The 17,126-nt window shown below is 52.5% G+C and overlaps 1 protein-coding gene across 4 annotated transcripts in view; it reads left to right on the plus strand.

The window, feature by feature from the left end:
• The first annotated feature begins 5,677 nt into the window (after window positions 1-5,677).
• The window catches only part of PPP1R16B (protein phosphatase 1 regulatory subunit 16B), a 101,156-nt gene continuing 89,707 nt past the window's right edge, over window positions 5,678-17,126 (plus strand). The window contains exon 1 of one of the 4 annotated variants that reach the window (XM_086702189.1): window positions 5,678-5,697. Coding sequence is in view for 1 of the 4 variants with exons in the window: in XM_086702186.1 (XP_086558312.1) it covers window positions 5,908-6,181 (274 nt within the window). In the remaining 3 variants the exon portion in view is untranslated. Of the gene's footprint in view, window positions 5,698-5,892; window positions 6,182-6,397; window positions 7,393-17,126 lie in introns of those variants that run through there. The other 3 variants (XM_086702186.1, XM_025932190.2, XM_086702188.1) reach the window with 3 other exon arrangements.

The following is a 17,126-nucleotide window of genomic DNA, read 5'->3' on the forward strand; positions in this document are numbered from 1 at the left end:
AGTGATTCCAACGTACCGCCAAGATCGAAAGGCACCGTGTTACGAGAATTCTCTGTAAACGGAATATAAAAATGAAATCCCGCCCGCCCCCTCCCCCAGTCACCCTGAAACTCACAGTATCCCCAGCACGGAGCTCACCTGCTAGCCGAGAACATCTAGTGTTCCCTCCACACCTCTATGGGGCTCCCACTGTGTGCAAACATTTCTGACCGTGCTCTTTGGGAAGCTTACAAAAGAGGTCGAAGAAAGGTCACTTCCCTCAAAAGCACGAGGACGTGGGAAAACACACACACACACAAACCCGTGCGAGTATTGTACAAAAGGAGTTTTACCGACCAGGAAACTGACACCCTGGAAGGGGAAATGACCACCCAGCAGGTTCACAGTGGAGCCAGGACGCTTACCCAGCATGCCTTTCTACCACCCTGGCTCATTTTCCCCGGAGCCCACGCTGCACCCTCTGCACTCCCTGCACTCCTGCCGACACCTTCGCCAGCAGCACCTGCCTCCCAGCAAGGCTCACGGGGGGGGGGGGGGGGGGGGGGGGGGGGGGGGCAGCCATCGCAGGACGTATTTGTTGAATGAATGAATGTAGCCATCCCGGCACCTGCCCACCGGCTGGTATTAAGATCCAGTGGCTCAAATAACCTCGAAAATGAATCCCTGTGAGTGGGATTAGCTCATTTTTCCCACAGACTCAGGAGCCTCTGGGCCTTTCTTCTTCTGGACCCCTTGCTTTACCTCATAACAACCATATAATGAACCCCCGTTCTACCTCCTGTGTAATTATGTAACTGTGAGTTCACTCGAGCTGCACTTGACTAGTGGAAAGTTACGTAGTTATTTAATTCTGTATTTGTAAACACCGATGTGTCAGATTTTATATGTTGGGGCCAATCTGTTTATTTTTAGGTCCTCAAAGATTTCCCGCCATCTATTAGAATGTTCATTGGCCTTGGACTGTATCCTAATGTCTCATAGACCATAGGTGAGCTCAAAATATAAAGCAGGGCTTTCGTGCCTGGGGACAGGGGACAGGCTGGGAGACACAGTCCTCTGGTTGCTTTCAAGGGACCAGTTTAACTTTTTTTTTTTTTTTTTTTTTTTGGTGAAAACTTTATTGCGATCCATATACTACACAATTCACCCACTTAAAGTATACAATTCAGGGGTGCCTGGATGGCTCAGTCGGTTAAGCATCCGACCGGCTCAGGTCATGATCTCACGGTTTGTGAGTTCAAGCCCCGGGTCAGGTTCTGTGTTGACAGCTCAGAGCCTGGAGCCTGCTTCAGATTCTGTGTCTTTCTCTCTCTCTCTCTGCCCTTCCCCTGCACACACTCTGTCTCTCTCTCTCAAACATTAAAAAGATTTAAAAAAAATAAAGTGTGCAATCCAGCGGGCTCTGGTATATTCATAGTCGGGCAGCCATCACCGCATCGGTTTTAGTATTTTAATCACCCCCAAAAGAATCTAGTGCCTTTGATCAATCATGCTTCCCTTGCCCCCCAAACCCTCTCCCAATTCCAGACAACCACTGATCTACTTTCTGTCTCTATACATTTGTTCTGGACATTACCTACCGGTAGAATCGTACAACCTGTGGTCTCGTGTCTGGCTTCTTTCGAGGTGCATCCGTGTTGTGGTATGTATTGGTACCTCATTCCTCTTGATTGCCAAGTAATACTGCATTGTGTGGACATATATCGCATTTTATTTACCCATCCAACAGACGATGGACATTTGGGCTGTTTCCACTTTGGTGCTGTTGTGCAGAATGCTCTGTGAAGGTTCGTGCACAGGTTTGTGTGGAGGCATGCCTTTATTTCTCCTGGCTGTGTACCTACCAGTAGAATTTCTGGATCATCTGGTAACTCTATGTTTAACATTTTGAGCAACTGGCGGGCCGTTTTTGAAAGCAATTACCCCATCTTACATTTCTACAAGCAATGTATGAGGTGTCTAATTTCTTCACTTCCTTGCCAGCCCTTGTTATTGCCTGTCGTTTTGATTACAGCCTTCCTATTAAGTTTGAAATGGGATCACATCCTAGGTTTGATTTGCATTTCCTTGATGGCTAATGACGTTGAGCGTGTCTTCGTGCACTTACGGGCCACTTATGTATCTTCTTTGGAGAAATGTCTATTCAGATTCTTTGTCAAATTTTGAATCGAGTTATAGCAAACCCTCGGTTTGCGAGCATAACTTGTTCCGGAAGCATGCTTGTATTCCAAAGCACTTGTATACCAAAGCAAATTTCCCTGGAAGAAATAAGGGACACTCAGATGATTCATTCCACAACCCAAAAATATTCACATAAAAATGATTACAATACTGTAATGTAAAACAAAATAATAAAGAAAATACAAAATGTAAAGAAAAATAAACAAATTAACCCGTACTTACCTTTGAAAACCTTCCTGGCTGGTGTGCGGGAGACAAGAGAGAGGAGGGTTATTGTGTAGGACAACTGTCACTATCACTAATGGAATCACTGCTATCTGTTGGCTCAACGGAATCTTCTGCACGGGGGCCATCGTAGACACTCGCACGGATGTTGACCACAGTCATATACTGTATGTAATGTAACTGGCAATAAGGCAGCAGAGGAAAGGGTTTCTATCTGCAGGCAGCCTGACCTAGGATGAAGCAAAGCATTCCTAAGCTTACTCTTGTATGGGAAAGCAAAGGACTGTCCCTAGATGCTTTGAAGTGACAAAAAATACAGTAGTGCCTGTTGTGGGCACCTTCCAACGTTCTGAAAACTCACTGATTTCTGCCAAGCACTGAGGCGTTAAGACCAAGCATCTGAGCATGAGAGACAATCACCCAGAATCCCTCGGGGAGGGAGGGAGAGGGAGAGAAGAACCATTGGCTCAGTTGTGATCATGTGACTTTTGTCATCAGGTACTACTTGTATTGCAAGACATCGATTGTTTAATCAAGTTAAAATTTATTAGAAATGTTGGCCCATCTGGAAGAACACTCGTAGAACGGGTTACTCGCACACCAAGGTTTTTACTGTTTGCCTTTTTATTATTGAGTTGTAAGAGCTCCTTACATATTCTAGTTACAAGACCTTATCAGATGTATGATTTGCAAATCTTTCCTCCCATCTGGTGAGTTATTGTATTAGTTTGCTAGGGCTGCTGTGACAAAATGCCACATTCTGGGTGGCTTAAACAACAGAAGTTTATTTCTCACAGCTCTGGACGCTAGAAGTCCAAGATCAAGGTGTTTGCAGATTTGGTTTCTCCCAAGGTTTCTCTCCTTGGCTTGTAGATAGCCATCTGTTCCCTGTCTATGTCTTCACAAGGTCTCCCCTCTATGTGTGCATCCCGGATGTCCTTTTCTCCATTTATAAGGACACTAGTCACACTGGATTCAGGCGCTATCCTAAGGGTCTCAGTTTGACTTAATCACCGCTTTAAAGGCTTGTTTCCAAATACAGTTAATTCTGAGGTACTGGGGGTTGGGACTTAGACATGTGAATTTTGCGGGGACACAATTCAGCCCATAACAGTTACTTTCTCTTCACTTTCTTGATGGTGTCCCAAATTAAAAAAAATTTTTTACGTTTTTATTTATTTTTGAGAGAGAGAGAGACAGAGCATGAGCAGGGGAGGGGCAGAGAGAGAGAGGGAAACACAGAATCCGAAGCAGGCTCCAGGCTCTGAGCTGTCAGCACAGAGCCCGACGCGGGGCTCGAACTCATGAGTTGTGAGATCATGACCTGAGCCGAGCTGGATGCTCAACGAACTGAGCCACCCAGGTAGGTATCCTGATGATGTCCCAACTTTTGAAGCACAAACTTTTTTTTTTGATAGGGCCTGACTTCTCTGTTTTTTTTTTTTCTTTGTTGCTTGCGCTTTAGGTGCCACATCTAAGAAGCCATTACTTAATTGATGGTCACAGTTTATGCCTACATTTTCTGATGAGTGTTTTGCACCTTTAGCTCTTACGTGTCAGTCTGGTCTGTTTTGAGTTAATTTCTGTACACAGCGTGAGGTAGGGGTCCAGCCTCATTCTTCTGCACAAGGAAATCCATTTGTCCCAGCGTGACATCCAGTTGTGCATGAAAAGATTTGTTGAAAAGATTATCGGTTCCTCGTTAAATTGTGTTGTCACTCTTGTTGAGAATTAATTGGTCGTAGGTGGAAGGGTTTATATTTGGACTCTCAGTTTTATCCCATTGTCTGCATATCTATCCTTATAGATAGATATGCTATCTATCTTACTGCTATCTTACTGCTTCCCTCTGGGCTTCATGATGCCCTTCCACGAAATGGGAGCAGGAATGCAGTCCTGGGCTTCCCCCTTTCCGCGTTTGGTGATGGTGAGGAGAGGGCGTGGAAAGGGGGGAAGACTGTAGGACATACTTCACTGCCTCGATTACTGTAGCTGTGTTTTGAAATCAGGAAGCGTGAGTCCTCTACGTTCTTCCAAGTGCACCGGAACTTTTGGCATCAGATACGGTGACAGGTGTGAATGAACAATACAACATGGGGATTTGGGCCCATCCTCAAGGCTTCATGTCAGGAACATAGGCTCCAAGTTCAATACCTGCCTTAGATGGATTCCCGCCCTCTGAGCCGACAGCTCTTCTCGATAAATCAACGGAAACATTCTGTGGAGAACAATGATCCCCTTGGGTTATTTTAAACATCGCTTTATGTCTTCTCCCCCACCTGCTCTGCTCTCTAATTGCTCCTTCTGAAACAGTGTCATTCACCACTGGATTATTAATGAACTAAGAGGGAGCCGGGGAGGGGGAGGTGAATGAGGGAGGGGGCTTTCAGAGGACTTGAGGGGCCCCAGGGCCTGGAACAAGCCCAGCCCTGAGTTTTTCACCTTCCCCAAGGAAGGTTACTGAGTTGCCTTAGCCAACAGGAAATCCCTAAACTCAGGTTCTACCCGCCACCGCAAAAGGACATTGCTAGTGTGATGGCCAAGAGGAATTCTTCCTTCAAACTGGATTGCTGGGACGTGAAAAACTGCGCATCACCCCAAAACTCCCCAAACTTAAACCTTGTCTGCACCATCACTGACTGGCCCTGGGCTGCCTGGGGCTCTAAGCTGAAGCGGAGAAAGCTCAGGAAACAAGGCCCTTTGTGGACAAGAGAATTCTATTGTTCTAAAGCCAGTGTTCAGGGAGTGTGGATTCCAGAGAATGTTTTGGTATGGGTTTTTTCCCTTTGTTAACTTTCTCTTCTCTTCCTGGGGGGTGGGGTGGGGAGTAGGGCCCTCTCAACAGCGACGTAAAAATAGTTAGATCCTGTAAAAAAAAAAAAAAAAAGATGGTGTTCAGAGTGCTGAGGCCTTCAGCCCCGGAAAGAGGCTCGAATTCGATGATCGAAACCACCTCGGCGTGTTTTGCTTTTCGTTTTTTCATTTTTACCGCTAGATCTCCGGAGGGCAGCCCCTTTCTGGAGGCTGCACACCTCAGACAGTGACGAACGTCAGCGGAGGTACGACCACTTCCTTCCTCCTTCGCTTAGCCTCCTTTCTTTACACAAAGAGGAAATGATGAGAGTCCGTGTCGCAGGCCACAACCCCCAAGCCCCCACCGATCTTTCCTCACCCCCCACCCCCGCCCTGTCTGGGGAACCTGCCCCCACAAACCTGTCCCCAGGGCAAGGCCTAGTTGGGCTTCTTGAGGTCCCGGAAAGGCTTCAGACTCAGGCTGCGCAGGCCTTCGAGGTAGGAGACCTGGGTTTCTGGCACTGGTACTGATTCTGTATGACCTCGGGCAGGTTACTGCTTCCCTCTGGGCTTCATGATGCCCTTCCACGAAATGGGAGCAGGAATACAGTCCTGGGCTTCCCCCTTTCCGCGTTTGGTGATGGTGAGGAGAGGGCGTGGAAAGGGGGGAAGACTGTAGGACGACTGTTCCGAAGCCTGGCAACGTCCATGGCCCTCGACTTCCGCTGCTCAGTGGAGGGGCCCGCACCCCCAGGGTGCCGGGACCCTTCTGCGAGCTCCCAGGGCGGCGGGAGGAGCTGGGTGAGCGTGCCCACCCACTTCCCCGGAGCTCAGGCCCCGCCTAGGGGGAGGAGCCGAGGGGCGGCGCGGAGGCTGGCGGCCGGGCTCAGCCAGCTTCTGTCGCCGCACGGGCAGCTGCGGCTCGGGGACCGACTGACAGAACCAGGGCCGGAGCCGCTCGGGGCCGGGCTAGGGAGAGCGGGTGAGTTCCCCGGCGACGCCGCCCCTCCCTGGCTGGAGCCGGCGGGGATGAGGATCGCGGCGGGGAGGTGGTCCCAGCCGCGGAAGGTCTGGTTGGGGGTGTGTGGGGCGCGTGGGCCAAGGGCCGGCGGCTGGAGGTAATTGGGGGAGGGGGCGCTGGAACGGCGGGTGCGGGGAGCGCAGGCCGGGGAGTCGGGCTGGGGTGGGGGCGTTCTCCGGGTCTGGCGCGCCTACGACGAGGCTGGGGTAGGGGGCGCATCGGCAGGCTGTTGGCCGGGGCCACCGGGGCCCGCTCTTGGGGCAGCCTGTGGGATTTCGGCTGCTTCTGCAGGGGGTGGCAGTGCCGCGAAGCGGGAGCCACAACCAGCATAAAACGGCCGGGGCGCCCATCCTCGGGGCCCGCCGTGGGGGCGCCGCCCCCTCGCGTGGCGGCGCCAGATCCCCGCAGGGAGCGCTTCTGCCCGGGCGGGAAAGGTCCCCAGGGCGGGCGCCCCCGCGTGCGGACCCGCCCCGCTGCTGGCTCCAGCTGACAGCGCCCGCCGGCCCCGGGAGACCCCGCGCGCTTCTTCCCCGCGGGAGGTGCTCCCGGCCTCTCCAAAGGGCCGCCGTGCGCGGGCTGCCGGGTCCCCGCGCCAGGAGCGCGCCTCTCCTCCCGAGTCCCGCGCCCGACTCCGGCCCGAGGAGCGCCCCCGAGAGCCTGGGATGGGCAGAACCCGTGCAACCCGCCCCAAAGAGGTCGCGCGGAGGGGTCTGCCCAAGGTCACCCGGAGCGCCCAGGCTGAGCTGCCCAGACCGCCCGAGTGGAACGCAGGGAGGGGGAGGCGCCCGCTGCCAGCCTCCTTTCCCTGATGCAGACTCCCTCCCTCCCTCCTCCTCCCCCAGTCTGGACCCGGCTCCTCGGGAGCCGCTGCTGATGCAGCTCCCAGCCCCGAGCGGATGATTGAGCCGAGGCGAGCTTTGAATCCGGTGTTCCCGGGAGGGCCGCGCTCAAAGCCTGGGACCCGGGACTCCCGGGCACTCGGGAGCGGGGAGAGAGGTGGCTGCATAAGCGCTTCTCAGAACCGAAAGCCGAGCTGCTTGCGCGCCCATGTGATTGGATTCCACATAATGGGCCCCTGTTCTCGCTGTCAGAAGCGCTCACCAGCTCCCCGCGGCCGCGGGCACCAGGTGCCGCCTCTGAATCGCCCTCTGTGGAGGACCCAGGGCCCCGAGGTACCAGGCTCCCTTTCCCGCAGGGCTGTCTCTGGAAGGGGCCTGTCATTAGCCGCCTGAGCCCACGGGGTACTTTCCTGAGTGCCCTGCCATTTCCTGCGGCTGGTGAAACAGCGAGGGGGAAAACCCTCCATCTGGGAGGCTTCCCCCTAGGTTGGTAATAAAGCTTCTTAGCTCAGCCAGTGACTGGCGCTGGGCTGGAAGGCAAGGCACTTGGCCTCCAGGAGCCTCAGTTGCCTCTAAGACAATGGGGCTAATACTCAGGCCGTGGGCAGGGGTGGCGAGGGGACCCATGTGAAGTGCTTGGTGCAGTGGAGCGGGTGGGGAGGAATGCTCTTAGGTAAATACTGGCGCCCTTCCTAGTGGTTTTGAGTGGGGTGTGTCTCTTTTAGGCAGGAGCAGCCCGTGGAGTCCTGGAGGGTGGTTCTGCAGGGGCCGGGGGAGTTTCCACATCTTCCCCCAGCTTGGTCACAAAGCTCCAGCCTGCAGGCGGCTTGTGGGCCCTGGTGAGCGAGTCCTTTCAGCTCGCCGCCTGCTCACAGAGCCATCCCACACAGATTTCCCCGGCCCCTTCTCTCCCCCCTGCCAGCAAGATGCTGGAGACAAGATGTCACCCAGGCCACTCTGGACGTTCGACTTTGAACCCTCTGGTCAACTGGAGCGTACCCAACAGTGTCGCCCACCCTGAAACCTTCCTGACCCGTTTCCTGGTCCCAGCCTCTGCAGTGGCTCCTTCAGGAAGACCAGTTGACCCTCCCTGTCCCTCTGTCAACCTCCTCCCACTGGGACATTCACCTGCACATTCTCTGGTTAGCGTGCGGAGGCTCCTTGCCTCCTGGAAGGACACGCGGGCAAGGCCAACGTATGCTCAGACTTCATTCCGGTCACTGGTGCCAGAGGGAAGGTTAAATCCTAATCTAGCCGCTAAGTCTGTTTGGGAGCCTGAGGGACAGGGGGAAGGGGATGCTGACACAGGAAGGTGGGATTTTCCCCAAGGCCAGAACCTTTCGGCTGAGCCCATTTGGACTCATTGGAAACTAGGGCCTCAGTTTCTTTTCAAAACCAGTCCCATCCCCAGAGGGACCTTTCTTTGGCCAACAGAGGTTGCAGCTAGCCTGGTTTTGCACATGGGGGAAGGCACATTCCTGGATTCCTGTGCCATACTTGGACCCTCAAGAACCCCACCCAACCTTGCTGCTTTCCCCCAACTAGCTGCCCCAGCCTGCACCCTGCCTGCACCTCGGACCTGAACCATTTGGCGTATAGTGGGTCCCACAGGGCATTCTGCCAGCAGAGATCAGGACAAACCTTCTTTAGCCCGAGCACATCTTAGAGGCTGGGCTCAGGGAGGGCTTGGACCAGCCTGCCTCCTGCAGAAAGCTACAAAGTTTGCAGACCACGAGCACCGGGCAGGTTTAGTTCAAATGATAGCTCGGTACTTAAAAGCTGTGTGATGACAGGTAAATTACTGCTCTCTCTGAGTCCTGGTTTTCTCATCCGTAACATGGGAGCAAATAGTACTGCCTACTTCGTGGGGTTGTGAGGATTCTGTGAGATAATAATGCACAGAAAGTGCTTAGTGCAGCACCTGGTGTGGGCAGGAATGCAGGAAATGATTATCGTCACCATCACCACCATTTCCTCCTCTGCCTTGGGCTGTCAAAGGTCCCACCGCCTCCAGTCTGGGGGAGTCAGACCTCTTCTGCCTCTAGCTCTCAGGACAGGGAAAGCCTCTTGGCTGGGGAGGCCTGACTCCTGGGAACTGGAGTCCAGCGTGGGCCTGTCCCCAGGAAGTCTGTGAGTTAGCCTCTCACATCTGGCTGCCATTTTCCAGGATTTGTGGGTTCATTCTATAGATGTTTACTCCATTGTAGACCTTGTGCTTAGCGAGAGATTTCAAGATGAATCAAGCAGCAATCAGGGCTCCCCTCTGCGGGGGAGACGCAGGCCTGGAAACAGATAGCGAGGACACCGTGGGATAACAGCTTCACTGGTGAGAAGGGGAGGGGAGAGCCGAGCGGCGGGTGGCCGGGTGGCCGGGGCTAACCAACCCAGGTTTCCCTCCTGAAGCTGCCACCTTGCTGCTGGCTGGTGATGGACAGATGCCTGGGTAAGAAACTCAGCGCAGGGCCTTTTAGATATTAATCAGAGCTTTGCACATGTTAGTTGCCATTATTACTAGTCTGTGATGACCGATGACAGGTGGGCAAGCTGCTGTGGGAGCGCGTCGTGGGCCTTCAGAGACAGTTTTGCAGGTGGCGGGTACTAGAGGGGCGGGCAGGCTGAGCAGAGGGAGCGGCTTGCGCAACAGCACAGGGGCTTGAAAGCGCTTGGTGTCTCTGAGAGCAGTGGGCAGAGGCCGCGGCTGGAGTGCCATCACCATAGGGCGTGACGGACGCTGGGGCGGCAGGCGAGGCCAGGGAGGTGGGCAGAGGCCATCCTTCCGAGGGGTCCCAAATGATTAAACACTCGCTGACCCGAAGCAGGCACCCTGCGGCCTGTGGAGGGCTGTCCGGTTGCACACCCAAGAAAGTCTAGGATTAACTTCTGCACGGGAGGGAGGGCTGGCCCCGGGCTCATCGGCCAGTATGTTAGCTGTCCCTTCCTCTTCCTTCTACTAGGAAAGCACGGAGATCCCCTCCTTCTTCCCGAGATGCTTTTCCTACTTCTTCATCTGTTTCTCTCTTCCTGGGACTCAGTAGCTCATTTGAAGGAAGGGGATGTACGTGGAGGAAGTGCCGTGATCTGGCTCCTTATTGATTATAACATTGTACCAAGTGCCGGTACGCTTCCTGGAGGCTGGTCACTGTCCAAGGTCTTTGCTTGCATTGCTATGGAATGCTCATACCAACTGACTTGAAGTGGATGCATTTATCCCTGTTGTACAGAAGGGGACACTGAGGCACCAAGGGTGAGGCGATTTGCTAAGGGGCCTGGGGCTCCTAAGTGGCGGGAACTCATGTCGGGGGTCTCCAAAGCTTCCACGTGCTGTCCCGTACCACTTCACTCATGCTCCTTGTAAATCGCTAAATGTCTCACTCATGCAGAACGTCTGGTTTCTTCCACTGTGTACCCTTGGATGCTGGGCAGTAGGCACCTTGGAGATGGGTCACGGTGGGGGGTGCTCTGGCTTCCTGGACACTGCTTCATTCTCTCCCTGCCCTGATTTTTGGGGAGGCCCCGTGGGCAGGCATTTGGCAAAGGGGAGGAGGTGTTCTTGGCTGTCTCGGAATTCAGGGCCGCATCCCTTGGCCCGTAGGGTCCCACAAATGTGCCTTGAGGCAGGCAGTTTGTAACCTCATTGATGTGGCAGGTGGTGGTTGAGTTCTACCGGGACCTCCTAGGAAGGAATGAGTCTTTTAGGAGGGCTAGTCAGCATGTCGAGTGATCTTACCTGTTTTCAGAAGGCAAAGGCTCAAATTTCCTTTTCCATAGGAGGCAGAGCTTAGGGCTGGGGTTCAAATCCAGGTTCTGCCTTCCACTGGCTTTGGGGCCTTGGGCAATTTCTTCGCTTCCTTGAGCCTCAATTTCTTCACCTGGAAATACAGATCATATATACTATATACATAATATGTATAATTCGGAGTTGTAATAAAGACTTGTAATCATACAAAGAAAACCTGGCTTCCACGTCGTAGATAACATCGGTATAATATCCACAACATTGACCTCTGTGGTACTTATCGTAGTTGTGATCATATGGTTATTTGTGGTCATTACTTTGTGAGTCTGTCTTACTTGCTAGACCAGTGGTTCTCAGCCGGTAACAGTTCGGCCCCCAGGAGTCCTTTGGGAATGTCTGGAGACATTTTTGGTTGTCACAACTGGGGAGGTGCGGGGTGGGGGTGGGGGGGTGCTACTGGCGTCTAGCGGGTACAGGCCAGGGATGCTGCTGAATTTCTTACATCACACAGGACAGCCTTTCATAGCAAAGAGTCACCCAAATGTCAATAGTGCCGAGGCTGAGAAAAGTTGCACTGGGCTATGAGCCTCATAAGGTCAGTGACTGTGTCTAATTCATTCAGCTCTGTGTCCCCGGTTGCCCAGCATGGAGCCCGGTACATGGGAGACAATCAATATGCATTAAAAGGATGAATGAGGACTTGGAAGGCCTTGTGTCCCCTGGAGTCCCAGAGGTTTGGCTTGTAGGACATTTTGAATGGGCAGGAGAGATTTAGATGAAACTGAATGATAAATGGCCAGTTGGTGATGCAGGCCAAGGAAATTCAGACCAAGCTATTTTCCTTCGCCAGCAGGTGCTGGGGGGGCCCAACTGATCTGAACCATTGCTGCAGTGACCAGTGCATTTTGGTCACGTGCCCGTAGGACTCACCTTTATCTGGACGAGCCGGCCGGGGCAGGCGAACTAGGTGCCGACAAGGAACGCCCTGTCAGCGGGGCCCTTGGGATTTGCCAAGCTGGGCCGCAGCTGCTGTTGCCTTCCTGTTTTTTCCCTGTCTGGTGGAATGAAGGAAACCCACTGAATGGCTATTTTTCCACTGACATTTACAGCAATGTGATAGGCTTTGGATTAATGAGGTCAAGCTCCAGTGTGAAATCTGCCCGATAACTTGAAGCTGGGCCAACAGGAAGACACGGCTTGTTTTCTTTGGGCTATTTGATGTCTTTGGATGGCTTTGGCCAGGGAAGCAGGGGTCACAACTCCGTACAAAAGAAGGGAATGTTTTTACGCCCCAGAATTCTAGAGGCTGGAGTTGTTGTCTCTTTTTCAATTCATTGGGAAGGCTTATTTTAAATTTTTTAAAATGTTTTTATTTATTTTTGAGACAGAGAGAGACAGAGCATGAGCAGGGGAGGGGCAGAGAGAGAGGGAGACACAGAATCCGAAGCAGGCTCCAGGCTCCGAGCTGTCAGCACAGAGCCTGATGCGGGGCCCCAACTCACGGACCGTGAGATCGTGACCCGAGCTGAAGTCGGACGCTTAACCGACTGAGCCACCCAGGTGCCCCGGGAAGGCTTATTTTAATGCCGACTTGGAAATAAGTAACTCATTTAAGCAGAGGTTCACTGTGAGCCCTAGGCTGGCTGCCGAGCATGGATCTGGGCTATGCAAAGCTGTTTTTCTGGGGCTCTCTGGGAGTCCAAAGGAAAAGATCGGCCCCAGAGGGTGCTTGGACAGGTTAGAGGTGCGCCCGAGTTAGAACTTATTCTGATGGGGGACGCCTTCTTGGACAATGTGCCTCAAACTTGCTCACGAGTCATCTGGGGGTTCCTGTAAAACGCACAACCTAATTTAGTAGGTCTGGGTCCTGAGTGTCTGCATTTCTCACAGGTTCCCAAGGGGGAGCCATTCTGCTGGTTTTCGAGCTGTACTTCGAGCGGCAAGGGTCTGGGGAAGCCCACGTCTCCAGGGGAAGGGTCTCTGGTGTCACTCACGCAAACACAGCAGCATTCAGCTCGTCACTCCTGTTGGCCCAGCCATCTGCTCTGCCGGCTGGCTTGCAGGGGCACATGTTTCTTGCTCCCCCTCTCCGTGTGTCCAGGCCTGGGACCAAACATGAAAACGAGGCCGCTTGCTCCCAAGGGCAGGAACAGGTGGGGACGTCTGGTGCTTCCAGAGATGTGTGTCCAGGGACATGCCGTTCCCGCGTCACTGATCACCTGGGGCTTGTTGAACATACAGATCCTCAGGCCCTGCTTAGCCCAACCCGCCTGTATCAGAACTGGCCAGGCCCGGGGAATCTGTGTTTGTAAAAAGTGGGCCAGGAGATTCTGACCCACAGCCAGGCTGGCAGAGGGGAAGCCGGGAGGAAAGAATGGCTACATGTGGAAGTGAATCGCGCAGCAGGCGTGATATGCGAGGTTGTGGACTTGTGCACTGCCCGATGGCACAGGGAGGGGGCAGAAACCTCGTCTGCCCCACTTGCTAAGCTCTGCACCCTGCAAGGTTGCATCTGCCTGGAAGGAAGGACACCTTTTTCTTAATCGTAATAATAATCGTCAACATCTGGTACGTATCACGAGGCAAGCACTGTTTATTTAACCCCTTTAGTCTCATCCTCGCAAACCGTAGAGGGGGCATTACGGCGACCTTGATTTTACTGCTGAGGAAAGCGAGGCACAGAGAGGTGCAATGACTTACGTCAGGTCACATGGCCATTAAGTGCGGGAGTCAGGATTTGAATACAGGACGTCAGGCTTCAATGTGCTGGCACTTAAATCATTATGTTCTCTGGCTTTTCTCTGGGCAAAAATGCCGTTGCGCTTCGGGGCTGTCCCGACTCCGAGGAAGTGCCTTTTTCTATTTCTTTCCCAGGTAGGGGAAAGGCTAGAGGTGGCCTTGGCCATCCCTGGAGTCAGGGACATCAGCATCCGTCACGTCTGCCCTGGGAGCATCCCTTCAGAACAGAGGGGATAGGTGTGCAGAGTCCTGGGTCATTTACGTCCCTGGGGCCTGAGCTCACCCAGATGACTTATTTACGTCTATTACTTACTTAGGCATCCCTAGCCTTTACTTCTTGGCACTGGTCAGAGGCCCCATGTACCTTCCAGCTTGGTGAGTTCTCAGAATTTCTTGGCTCCCAGACTGATTCAGAGTCTCAATCAGAACTGGCTTTATTTTCTGTCATCCAAGAGCAACCAAAGGCACACATTCCCATATTTATTTCCTTCAGGGCTCTTGGCCCTTCTCGGTGTCTGTCCCTGTCTCCAGGTTCCTTTCTGGAACTCTGTAGACATCATTGGCGCCCCGTGAACTGGACAGAGAGCCAATGTTGCTTTATAGACATTGCCTATTGCCGTATAAAGAAATAGGGAAGATTTTCTCCAAAATTTCATTAGTTATCTTCTTTTTTTTTTTTTTTTAATGTTTTTATTTATTTTTGAGACAGAGAGAGACAGAGCATGAACAGGGGAGGGGCAGAGAGAGAGGGAGACACAGAATCCGAAACAGGCTCCAGGCTCTGAGCTGTCAGCACAGAGCCCGACACAGGGCTCGAACTCACGGCCTGTGAGATCATGACCTGAGCCGAAGTCGGACGCTTCACCGACTGAGCCACCCAGGCGCCCCTCTATTTTTATTTTCAAATGTTTTTTAACGTTTATTCCTTTTTGAGAGACAGAGCATGAGCGGGGGAGGAGCAGAGAGAGAGGGAGACACAGAATCCGAAGCAGACTCCAGGCTCTGAGCTGTCAGCACAGAGCCCGACGCGGGGCTCGAACTCACGGACCACGAGACCATGACCTGAGCCGAAGTCGGACGCTTCACCGACTGACTGAGCCACCCAGGCGCCCCAGTTATCTTCTTTTACATATAAAGCCAAGCTTTAGTTTTCTTATTGCGGCATTTGATCCTGTTTAGTTATAAAAAGAATACAAAATCATTGTTAACATCCGAATAGTACAGAAATGTGGAAAACAGAAAGTGAAATGTCCCCACCCATCATCTCCAGCCACTCATTTCTTTTCCCCAGAAGAAATCCCTGGATGTTTTTGAAACTTTCCATAAATGTCTTATATACATCCATACAAACCCCTATTCATTTATGTGTCTGTCCTTTTTTCTTAACACACCTCTGCAGCATGCTTCTGAAACTCCCCCTTTCAGCTCATTTATCTTAGCACATGTCAACATACCTCTGTCTCTAGGGCTATGTGGTACTCCAGGAATAAGCATTTATCGTAATGGATTTTCTAGTTCCTTGTGACAGTGAAGGTTGTTTCCAGTTTTTCTCCTACTAGAGCTGTGAAGTCACAGCATCCTTGCCGGTGCAGCATATCTCTTTGTACCCTGGCGCGATGTGATCCCTGTGGAAATTTCCCCGCAGTTTGAACTATGATGGGCATCATCAAACTCTCCTCCCAAGAGGCCAGACCACTTTCTATCCCCTCAGCAGTGTGTGCAGATGCCTCTTCCCCACCCTCTTCCCGCGACTATGGTTTTTGCCAGTCCAATAGGAATAAACTGGAAAGAATGTTTCAGGGGCCACGTTAATTCTGGTTTTATAACCTTTTTAGACTCTGCCTACATAAGCATTGTTAAATATTCAAGAACTACATTTTACCTGGCCTTAAGCTTGGGATTAGCGATCTAAAATTAAACGAAGCCAGTTTCTGCCCTCAGGTTGATCCCTGTCTTCTGGAGGAAGCAGACACGTGGAAAGATAAAAACCGAGCAGTGTGGTCCAAGCGTACCAGAGGAATGCATAAACGAAGCTAACTTTTGCTCGATAAACTCTATCCGCATGAACATCACAGATGAACTTGTAAAGTACAGAATACACCCTGTCCTGAGGGAAAAAGGGATACTTGAAATCCTCAGAAGAAAATGACTTGGTTAGAAGCAGAAAAATCCTCCAGCTTACCCCTAGTGGGGGCAGCAGAAGAGGCAGGCAGCTAGGAAGGTGGGGAGATAGGAAATTTTCAGAGAGTCGTTTTGGTGGTTTCCGGGTTTGCTCACGGAAACCCATCAGTCCGAAGGAGGTGGTGCAGAATCCCCACTGAGTCTGTAGCACTCATTACCGATCACTCACGCCCGGGCAAACGTGCACGTTAGTCCAGAAAGAGTGAGAGCAAAGGAGCAGAAAGCTGGATCCGAATACCCACGACCCTGGCCCTCGCAGAGGCTGGCCGTGGGTGGCAGGAATGGGCGGTTTCCCCAGGGGTTAGGAGGAGACGAACTCCGGACGGTACCCACCGTGGGGCAGATGCGCAGAAAGGGTATTCAGTGAATGACAGGACATCAGAGACGCCTCTGTTTTGTAAGCGGGCCTCCTACTTGAAAAGAACAGGACCATTTAGAAAGGGGTATGATCACCTAGTCTGCCCATCTGTGGGGAGACAGGCCATAGCTGTACATTTGCTTTGGGCCACGGTCCCGATGTCTCTTCATTCAGTTGGGATGGTTTAACTACGACACAAGGTGGGGAGCAGTTGAGAATATCCGAAACCACGCTGTGGGGATGAACATAAGCATCACTTTACAGCAAATCACCTGAGCGGGGGCACACAGAGCCCATGAAGCTAGGGGCAATCTTATCCCACCCTTCTGTGGCAGGGGCCCTGGGAGGGGTGTCCTGGGTCGACTCCTCAGTGTTCCCCCATTCCCCCCATCAGCCAGATCTATTTTGTCTGGTTTGATTCTCCGGCGCTGGTTCCAAACCAGGATAACTCCTTGTGACGCATGGATGGAATAATCTCTGAATTTTCAGTCTCTCGGTCTCCTGACTTCCTGTCCACTGTCCTCCCATGGAACACCTACCGCGTGCTGGGGTGGCTGTGTGGTGGGACATAAAGGGGAATGATATGTATCCCTTGTCTTTGGAGGGCATCTCGTCCAAGGGAAGAGGCAGATCTGAAACTAACAATTACTACAGAGGGTTGAGCGCCACAGGGGAGATGTGGTCACGTGCCTTGGAACTGGAGAGGAGGAGAATGAAACCCATTTGGCACAGGGCAGATAAAGAACAATCCAGAGGGAAGAAAAGGAGCATTGAGACAATACTGTGTAAAGGAGACAAAGCGGGTGTTGAGCTTGGTGCCTGGAAAGCACTTCAGGGATGATGGATATGATCCCAGTGCTTGTAGCCGCTCTCAGAGAATGGGGAGTCTGCCAGGTGGAGGGACAGAAGGGTGATGCCACCCTGTGGAACAGAATGAAGGAAGGTGAGGAGGGGGGGTGTGGTGTAGTGAAAATTGTGCGGGCCGTGGAGCGGAGAAACCCGAGTCTGTGTTCAGATCCTAGTTCTGCCCCTTTCGAAGTGTGGCTCGGGCCA

This window comes from Puma concolor, chromosome A3, assembly GCF_028749965.1.
Source record: "Puma concolor isolate L17-30 chromosome A3, mPumCon1.1.hap2, whole genome shotgun sequence".
NCBI lineage: Eukaryota > Metazoa > Chordata > Mammalia > Carnivora > Felidae > Puma > Puma concolor.